This window comes from Eucalyptus grandis, chromosome 1, assembly GCF_016545825.1.
Source record: "Eucalyptus grandis isolate ANBG69807.140 chromosome 1, ASM1654582v1, whole genome shotgun sequence".
Lineage (NCBI taxonomy): Eukaryota > Viridiplantae > Streptophyta > Magnoliopsida > Myrtales > Myrtaceae > Eucalyptus > Eucalyptus grandis.
The window spans coordinates 20,339,422-20,350,244 of record NC_052612.1 but is presented as its reverse complement, the minus strand read 5'-3'; the positions used below and the strand labels follow the sequence as shown (position 1 = coordinate 20,350,244).

The window sequence follows — 10,823 nt, the reverse complement described above, 5'->3', positions numbered from 1 at the left end:
TCTCTTAAATTTGATAGTTTAATTCAAAAATAGAGTCGTAAGTCACTTTACAATTACTGACTAATAATTTAATATTTCATTTATTAATAACAAAAATAAATGATAAAGTCATATTTGTCCAACAAACCGTAAGAGAAACTACTGTTTGATTAACAGGAGCTTTGGTCTATGGGCACCAAAAAAAGAAAAAAGGATAATGCTGAAAATGCAGAGAAATAGAAATAATGATCTCTTGGGATGAAATGTCTACAAATTCTAAAAAAGAAGAGAATAATTAATCTGAAGTTCAATGATTGTCGAATATTCAATTATATTCTCATGACCAACTTTATTGAATTGAAAATTTCAGCGATCTTATTCATCAAAGAACACATGACACTAAACCATAATATTCAATTATATTCTCATGACCTACTTTATTGAATTGAAAATTTTAATATCAAAGAATACACGATTCTAAACCATCGTACTGACGGAGTATTTTAATATGCTGCCCATAACATCTGACCTCATGGATTAAATATGATCCAAGCCAAAATTTCTACATAAATGAATTGGCGAATCATTCGCTTGATAACGAGAAATCAAGTCTATATAGTAATTTATATATGCAATGGTTGGAATGAGATTGTAAATGTGAATTTAAAAAAAAAAAATTTACAATAAGGCTTTTAACTGTGCAGGTTGGCAATTGGAAAAATAGTTTTTTTTTTTTTTTTTTTGGTCGGTGATTGGAGAGTTTAAAAAATTCGTGATGAATAGAAAAGAACACGTTATTGTAACCAGACTCCTGTCCACACGTCTCTATCGCTCTCCATTATACACTCTAGGGTCTTAGTCTGCTTTTTTCCTCAATGTTTGGTACTTTTCGAGTGCCGACGTGCTCATGTTTAGAACGAGGAGAAAAACTATAGGAGCCTGAGATTTGAAATTGCGAAGGTGGCAACTTTATGTGGCGATCACAGGTGAAGAAATTAAATGGAGATAAAAGGCCATCATCGCGAAATGGATTTCATGTCTTTTGAATATGCACAGGTGAATTGTGTCAAGAATTTTATGTCGTAAAGTTGGTGTGTTGCAAAAATATTAATATATTTATATTATCCCGTCACTTATTTACTTAAATTTTTGAATGAAAATAGATTCGAATTCCCACTTCACATTATCAAAGTCATTAGCTTCATACCCTTGACTCAAATTATTCACTTAAATATTGAGAATGACCTAATGGTTTTCTTTTCAAAGCAATGATTTGAGTTCTTTAGCGGGGTTAGTAAACATATTTCACTTGTTTTGTCAAGGTAATAATTGGGATAATTATTCAAAAAGTCTTAAGACTATTGTATGATAGCTAATTAAATTTTAAACATTTCATTTTGTTTAATGTAATCTTAAACCTTTTAACGATTTTTCAATATAGTTCTTTTAGTTAATTTAAACTAAAAATCACTAACATGACCGTTGACCATTATAGAGGTGGTACTACTAGCATTGATGTTGATGATTTTTGTAATTTTTTTTAAAAATTTTTTTGTCTATCTCTTCTTTTATTTATTTTTTCTCATTATTCATCTTCTCGAGAGTGCATGCGGTGATCATGCCTCAAGAATGGTCGCCGCATCAGCCATAGGTGAGGGCTTGCACACCCTTGTCATGAGGGCCTCAAGGCCTCTCCAGACGTGAGGGTGGCAAAGGATTCCCTGAGATATAAGTAAGGGTTGCAACCCTCTTACTTGGATGGCAAGGGTTTTGTCGCCCTTGCATGTGGCTGGTGATCATTGGCCATCATTAAGGCCCCAACAACCCCACCAACCCCACCAACCCTTTTGGGAAATATAAAAATTTACAAAATTAACAACAAAAAAAAAAATACAAAAGTCATCCACATTAGCACTAGTTAGCTATTTTGCAGGTTGTGCCTCATAAGATGGTCATTAGTCATATAAATGGTCTCAAGCTTAAATAGGCTAGAAGAACTACATTGAAAAATCTTCAAAATGTTTATGTCTAAATTAGCTAAATTGAAAAGTTCCGTACTAAATTGGCTACTATACAATAATTTTAAGACTTTTTGATCGAAATCTTACTATGCCCAAATGAGTTCTATTGCCCAGGGATTGAGGGTAACGATGCTGTTCTTTCAATGCTTGGGATGAGCAGGTTTAAAAAGGTTTATTTACAAGTAAAATACATAGGTCCTTCAGTAATCCATTAATCTTAGTCATAGTAATATTAAAGACTGTAAACCTCTACTCTACAGGATTTTATGGGATGCAGGATCTAATTCTTCTCTCTTAAAAAGCTTGTCGGGAAAAGCGTGTGAAAGGTCTCCGATGGTTCCATAATGGGAAGATCTAAGAGAGAGTCAAAAAGATAAGCTTGTCGGCACATCAAATTGGACTTGTTTTCATTTAAAAATTTACGTAATTAAAGGTCAATTAGTTATTGTCAATTGTTCTATCTTACTACAAAATTCTGAGGTGACACTCTTGCTTATGTCACGCCTAACATGTGCGCTATGGAGGACCTAAATCTCAACTGTTGGCCGAACTCGTCGACTAAATGATTGGAGGTGGACGTGTGGTATAAAGAAAGCTAGTGGAATACGGCCAGCGTAATGACATGCCTTTAGAATCCAAGTGCATTTTGATATTGCCACGAGTCCCTAGGCTATCCTAATGATTGTTTACAGTGTGAATCTTCTCCAAAAATTTATTAGTTGCCCTCCAAGTTTACGGAGATTCTCAATTTATTTCCACTTTACTTTTATTTTTACTTTTATAAATGCATTAAAAAACTTAACACCCAAGTACAATTGAGTTTATCAACCCAAAAAAAAAAGTACAATTGATTTCTTTTTAAAATTTGTTAAATTAGTGTAGTCAAATTTTAAAACTTTGAGAGTGGTAGCCTCACTCAAATCAAGTCTTAAAACTTCATAAAATAGTACAATCAAGTCCCAAAATTAATAAAGTTGCGAGTGAGCATCCTCACTCTTCCAAAATTTTGAAAAATTTAGAGTTCAGGTGCTCACTTTTAACTTTTCAAAATTTATGCAATTTACATCCATTGTATTTCTACAACTATTTCATATTTTCTGGTTCTCCTACTTAGATTAACTTCTTCCTCATCAACAAATATTTTTCTTTTTATTCTGAATTATTCTAATAATGCAAACATCATTATGGCTATTTTACAAGGTAAATTAAATGGATGCCGCATTCGAAATGAGACATTGAGTTTAGGTGATCGGACATGAAAAATCATTCGAATTATTGACTTTTTCGTTAAATTATCCTTGTTTTCTTGTAACAATTTTTTTGTGTCTCCCTGCGTCCCTCTAAGGTAAAAGAGTGCTCTCGGGAGGGCACTTCCAGCTGCAATAATAGTTGTTATCGCCAGCGCCATAATGGTGGCGGAAATGGGCGCAACTACCACCAGACAACCCCTAACCTCGACCCCATTTTGTCACTCGCCATTCCTCTTTTTTGGTTTTCTCTATTTTCTATATCTTCCTCTTAATTACCATAAAAATTTAGAACTGAGTACATTAGAAGTTCTAAAATTTGTACAAAAAGTACAATTGAATTATAAAACTTTCAAAATGTATAATTATGTCCAAAAACTTGTCTAAAACTTATCATAAAAATGTAATTGATTCATACAATTTTCAAAATGTGCAATCAATAAAATGATTTGATTGGATCAATTTAATAAGTTTTAATACTTGATTACATTTTTTGAAAATTTTAGAACTCAATTGTAATTTCGTTACAGGTTTCCAAACTTAATTACACTTTTTGAAAGTTTTTGAACTCAATTGCATTTTCATGAAAAAATATAAGACTTTTAGTGTATGTATCCCAAAAATTTATTATACAATTAGTGTGAGGGGATATTGCAACAAGTTTTCAAAGATCAAGAGGGATAAAGAAAGCTGAAACATTAGGGGAAAATTCAAACAATTTAAAAAACTTGGAGGCAAACTATAATTCTCCATAATTATCATATCAATTTTTCGTCAATGGTTGACTCTGTTTAGGGCTGTACAATCGAACTAGTTCTACCCGAGAACCAAATTGAACCACCCTAAAAACTGGTTCATTTCCTTTTTTCGCCTTAAGAACCATCTGGGAATTGAATTGAATTTGAAACCGGTATGATAAAATCTATAAACTCTAGTTTTTCTTTCAGCATCTTTTTCTCTCTTTTTTTCTTTGGTTTCTTCAACCTTATTCAAACACTCCACTCTCTCTCTCTCTCTCTCTCTCTCTCTCTCTCTCAAGCGCGAGAGGGAGCACGAATCACCCTACTCGCTCACAACTCGCCTCACTTGATCCTAACTCACTTTTGCTCACTTGCCCTCATTCATTTTTTATTTTGAACCATTTTGTTACTCATACTATTTTTTTGTAAAAAAAAAAAGGAACAAAAGAAAAGTTCTCGGATAGACCTTGAAACCGGACCCAAAAAATATGGTAGGTTCCACAATCAATTATAGGGAAAATAAGTTAGGTTCCAAGTTTCTAAACATTGAGAACTGGTTCTAATAGAATTAGTTTCAAATTCTAGATTCAGAACCAACCCTTCCTGATTCATTCTATTATTTTTATCTCTAAAAAAGTACCTGAAGCATGAAAATTTGTGCCCAATTCTGAGCCAAATTCCACAACTTTCGCTGAAAATTAAGTTTCCTATTTTCTTGGGAAAATGATACTAGATGCACTATAAATATATTACAACGCTCATTTTGATGTCAAAATTTTTGGCCTTATCACTTCAATATCACTATTGAAGTGCCAATTTCAATTTTTGTCCTCAAAAATTCGATGCGGCAATTGTTGTATTAGTTTTTCTGACCTGTGTGGCTTACTAGAGTGCCCAGTTAGCAGTAATAGTCTCAAACGACGTCGTTTACATTTTTGCCCCAAATGTAAACCCCAATTTAGATAAATTAAGCCATATCCCCAAATTTTGCAAACCATATTTAAAACAAGAATTGATAAAGCCAAGGACAATTGATCGAGTATAGAAGAACTCCCTGAAACGATCGAGGAATGAAACTCGAAAAAGAAAGTCCCTGAAGCAACTTTGACGATTGGATTTAACAAAGTGAAGTAATGGCAGCCACGGCATGAGCTCTTCAACGAAGGCATCTGAAATTAGGGGCAAACAGAGGTCGGCTCGGCATGGCTATGAGCACAACGGAAAGCATTGGTGGTGGCGGTTTTCTGGCGACTTGAGGACAATGAAGAAGACCTAAGATGAAGAAAACTTTGAACGGAGAGATACTTGCTCCTCGTCTTAGTCTCTCTCGGTGCACTCTGATTTGTAACCTTCAGAGTGCTCTTCATCGATGGCGTCGGAAAGCATTGGTGATGGCGGTTTTCTGGCGACTTTGATGTTTGTCGGCATCTAAATCAAGTACCAACGGAGCTTTGAGCCAGTTTTGATCACTTCGTAATTCTCGGCTACAAAAACAAGGGATGGCGTCGCCATCCCGTATTTTGGCGAACAAGTTGATCGAGAGAGAGGTTTGAGCTACAGGGTGGTGTCATCGCCCCCTAATTTTCTGTCGAGGGCAGCTATCCTTGCCAAGCATGTGAGGGTGGTGATGCTCGCCCGATGACGAGCCCCAACCCCCAAGTGCTGCAAGTTCTGAGTACACTATTCAAGTTTGAACATGAAATAAAGACCGTAGAGAAGAGTAGACCTTGAACCATATGGGCAGTAATCACGAGCATCAAAGTTCCTAATTTGATTTTGAAAACAGAAGAAAGGAAAAATCGTGAACTAAAGAGGACAAAACCGGGGAAGCGAACCTGTGATTTTCGAGTTGCTGTTGTAACCAAATATCAAGCATGTCATGGGGAATCTGTGAAAGACTTCCCTGTGACAAGACCTTCGGCACCCTTTGCATCTGTAGTGCTCGGACAGGGTAGTCATGACTTCTCAAAACAGAGTACCGAAGAAGAATTCATGAAATGGTTGTTTTGGTGTACAAACCAACGTCTAGGTCCCCCATCTTTCAGCATCACCTAAAATTCAATATGATCCGGGCATGGGATGTGGATGTATTGGGTGTGCTTCGAGTTCGGAGCTAATTAGAGAACCGATATTATAGAGGAACTTCTTCCGTCCCATCAATATATTTGAGTTTCCTAATTGATGTTAGACAGAGATGAGCTCGTTAGTCATTTGAGTGGATTTTTGGAATCAAAAAACATGGGAGGATTTTAGTATGTCTGCGATCTCCATTGCCGTTCAATGTATAGTGGAATTTTTGTAATGCTCTTCTCGAGGTCATAGGCCATACCGATCGAACAAACTACATAATCCGATGCTTGACATGTCTCCCGTTTTCTGTTTGTTGTTTACAATAAATTATTTCTGCAATAGGATGTCATTGCATATATTCACGTGTGTAAGACGCGAGAACTCAAAGCATATAATGTCATTGTTTTTTTCACCAAATATTTTCCGAGGCCCAACAAGAACAATGTCAAATTTCGGGAGCTTCTACGATTATTCACCTTCCTCCATCGATACAACATAGATAAAGCTAGTTCCTTCAAATTATATATAATCGAAATTGATCATCTAATTATTTTCCTCTCGAAAATGACAAAGAACTCATTAAAATGACATTATTGATTGGGATTTATAGTTCATCATCTTGCGGATTTGAGAGATTCAACTTGGGACTTCCCACGTGGACCCTTGGTCCTTATGTAGAGCCGGTACTCGTCGAAGGTCATGGCCGGGTAGAGGGCGGGACGGTCCTCGGTCACCAGTTCCGAGGCAGGTGCAATCGGAATGTCACTCTTGGGGTTGTAGAAGAAGGCCAGTGAAACCCTCTCTTTTGCAGAATTCACTATTACTCTGTGTTCCACGCTCTTGTAGATCGCATTGCTCAAGACCTAATGATTGAACACGACAAATCACATTTACTTTTGATCAAGATTAAGGGTAAGAAACGACAAAAACGATAGATATGCTTCATGGTTGTTCTAGACCCGTTAAAATATTTTATTTCCCTAATTTTTTCGTCATTATCAAATGATATCTTGATTATGCTTTTCCATGTTTGGAAATTCGTAAGGAATTGCATTTAAGTAATATGACCAGAGAGAGGCGTTGGATGTGAATCCAAATTACAACATCACAATTTAAAAAATATGAACTCTCAATATGTCCATCTTATGTACTGCGTAATCACAAGAAGTAGAATCGATGCTCATTTCTGGGCAGAAGTCATATGAGAGAGAGAGAGACCTGCATCTGATCGCCGATGTTGACAATGAAGGCGTCGGAGATCGGGTTGACGGTGACCCAGCTCTCGTCCCTACGGACTTGGAGGCCAGGGACATTCTCGTCCGGGAGAAGGAGGGTCAAGCCGCCAGGGTCCGAATGCGAAGAGAGGCCCAGCGTGAGGTCGGGTTGTGGGCATTTCGGGTAGAAGTTGACCCTCAGGCATGCCCCGATGTCCTCCCCTCCAAAACCTCTTTGTAAAAAGTCCTCCGGCAATCCCAAGTTGAGGGACAACATCTTCATCAATCTTCCGCTTAACTCCACCACCTGCTTGCTATATTCCGCAATCTGCTCCCTGCAACCCAAAATTCGTTTCCCAAATTACTTTCGTGCTTTTTGAGACGTCAAATCTTAGTCATATTCCCAATCGAACTAACGCTCTCGAATGGACTTGGGATTCTTACTCTCATTACTTCCTAACCTACCAAAAAGTACATAAACTTGCACATAAGTTGCTTGTTAGTTTACTTAATCGGCTATCTTCCAATCACTCGATTAAATGTGTAATTTATGGATTATTGTCGGGTGGGAGGACAATTTATGGATAACCCTCTACATAGTCGAGAGTGATGTATGTACTATGAACACTAAACAGATATTCATTATTTTTTCAAAAGAATATATTGAATAAAATTAGGCTCTGACTGTACTCCCTCCCCTATGTCTCTCCTTGTTGGCTCCTAAAAAGCACATTTCCATTCTCAATCAAAAACAAAGTGAAAGCTCGATTTGGACTCTAATGAAGCTAAGGGGAATTAGAAACAAACTTGTATGACACACACACACAAAAGAAAAAAGAGCGGGAAAATGAAGTTGTAGTAGCTCTAGAACAGTCGAGAGAGATAGAGAGAGAGAGGACCTTCATATCTTCATTCAATGGTTCAAGCAGAGAAGGACAAAGGGTATTGCCTAAATTATTGCTGGCAAAAATTCCATGATTTTCTTAGCCAATTTCAAAACAGAATCTTACCAATTTGGGACCTTCTTGCCTTATTTAGACAATCGAGACCCTTCAAGATAAGATTGTCCCCATCTTTTCTCGCTCAAAGTGGAGATCCCAATTCAATGCATCTTTATTCAATCTTATATTATTTTAAGGCTTACCATTGGGGAAAGTCATTGACAATAAATAATATTTTTGGACAAGGCGAACTGCACCAATGACAAGGTCGATGCATAAAATCTTCACCTTGCCCAATGCAAGATTATTGAAGATGAGTAATGTTTCTTGAGTGACCAAATTACAAAAATCTCGTGAAATTGAATATACTTAAAAAACCCCAACATGCATTTGACTCTTCTATTACATCATCATTAGCTTCTTCTTTTCTGCATTTTTTCTTAATTTTTTGGGGCCCCGGGGGTTTTTTTTTTTTTTGGGGGGGGTGGGGTGTGTTGTTAAAGATAGACAAAAGAGACACCCTTCATCTCAGTTTTTGTCTCCGACACTCTTGTATAGGAAATTGAGCAACTCGGATTGAAAAAGATAAAAGGACAATAGGTCAAATGTCAATAGTAACTAGTGATAAATCATTAGCCACTGTCCACCCTCCCTCAAACAATGTAAAATAAATTCTTTGACTGGCCATCCTGTCCCAGTAACGTCCGTGACTCTTCTACTGAAGACTCGCCCATCTTCTTTACCCTTTTCCTTTTGTCTTTTCTTCTACTCCAACTTGTGAAGATGACAGTAGTACATATATTTTATAATTTTGGAAGGAAAAGAACTCCTAATCCCTTGAATTTGGTCCTCAAATCCAAGGTTTCTCGAACAACCCAATATCCCACCCAAAAAAAAAAAAAAAAGGATCAAACACCCGATTGAAAATATTTGGAAAATCTTCACCAATCTCGAGTAAGTATTCCGTCATCTATTTTCTTTTTGTGTTATTCCATCCCTAACACCACGTGCACCATTAAGTCCCACCACACATAGCCCGACCCCACCCGTTATTGCCACGACCTCACTACAACAAGTCAGTCCACTATGGGAAAACGCATAGCGGAAAAAGCAAAACCTCCGTGCGTTGTATGACTACACTATAACGTGCCAATCAGGGTCACCACTTGGGCCCCTTTTTCGATAAAAGAATATACACAAGTCATTCCATCACGTTTTCAATGCCAATCCAAAAACCTACTTTTGTCAAGAAACAACCAGGGCCCCGAGATAAGAAATCAATAAATAAATCCAGAAAGTTAGATTATTAGGTCATGATGACCGTGAGAACTGGTGCTACTATTACCTGCACGATGGCGGAAGATCAGGCCACTTTTCGTGGTTCCTCAGGCACTGAGGCATGTAATGGAGGAAGTAGTAGTCGCTCCAGTCGAGAACCGCCCCTTTCTCGACGCCAAGCCGGCTTCCGTACCCCTCGTAGGTGCAGGGGGAGTTTGCGTACCGCTGCTTCGCCTCCAGCGGCAGGTGGAAGAACTCCCGCCAGCTCTCCCTCATCATCCTCATCAGCTTCGGGTCGACCCCGTGGTTCACCACCTGGAAGAACCCCCAGTCGCGGCACGCCTCGTTGATCTGCCTCAGGGTCGGGTCGTCAGGCCCGCTGGGGCCGTTGGCCCCGACGAAGAGGCCTTTGAGGTCGATGACAGGGATGTTGACCTCCTTGACCATGGGTGAGGAGACAACCGATGGCCGGTCGGAGGGTGGCTTCACATAGCGGTCAGGGATCGCCCTAATGCCGCTCTCCGATAGGGCTTGGACCCGAACGACCGGCTCAGGCCAGCTTTGTAGGCTTTTCATCCCTTTATGTTCCTCGTGGGAAAGATTGAAGGATTGTATGAGGCTATTTTAATGGAGGTTACTGTCGAAGTGGTTCGTTTTTAAGCAAGCTCAGTGCAAGAGGTTGAAGTGGACTGGAGACAGAAATGTGACGATTCCGGTGGATTTTCGGGAGGGAGAGAGAGAGAGAGAGGGGGAGAGAGAGAGAGAGAGAGAGAGCACTCAATTAGTTTTACATGGATATTGCAAGTGGAAGATGTGGGGAGTGAGAGAGTCGGATGACGAATTTATAAAGAAGCGAGGCCGAGAGGAGCATGATATGTTTCGGCGCCGTGATGAAATTGAGTTCTTGGACTACAATTACCCACATAATAAAAAATAAAAAATAAAAATTATAAACCTGCGATATTTTTCACATATCTGTAGCACTCTTATCAGTTATAATTTCCCTATGAATGACTGCTCCAAAAACGACGGCCGTTCAATATACAAAAAAAAAGCGAAAAAGGGTATAGAGTGTTTGGTATGGAAGGCACTTTTATTGCATGTTTGGCGGGCGAGACAGATAGAAGTGGGCGTATTGTATTCAAAGTGAAGTGGGGGAAATATAAAGGAAAATAAATAAATTAAAAGCTCTCGACTACACACAAACGAAAGCCAAGTAGTTGAAATCTCAACCCACGTGTCCCTTGATTAACATAAAATAAGTTTGTGGAATAATCTTTTCAGGAATATAGTACGCCTTCTTCGAGTGACGATGGGCAAAAGATAAAACCGA

At 38.3% G+C, this 10,823-nt stretch overlaps 1 protein-coding gene across 1 annotated transcript; it reads right to left on the bottom strand.

Annotated features, from left to right (window-relative positions):
* Positions 1-6,439: 6,439 nt before the first annotated feature.
* LOC104421014 (probable 2-oxoglutarate-dependent dioxygenase At5g05600) lies at positions 6,440-10,296 on the bottom strand. Its single transcript, XM_010032865.3, has 3 exons — positions 9,558-10,296; positions 7,276-7,606; positions 6,440-6,920 (listed from the first exon to the last, which is right to left on the bottom strand). Exons 1-3 carry the CDS (start codon positions 10,064-10,066, stop codon positions 6,672-6,674), a joined length of 1,089 nt encoding a protein of 362 aa, XP_010031167.1. The 5' UTR covers positions 10,067-10,296; the 3' UTR covers positions 6,440-6,671.
* Between the last annotated feature and the right edge of the window lie 527 nt (positions 10,297-10,823).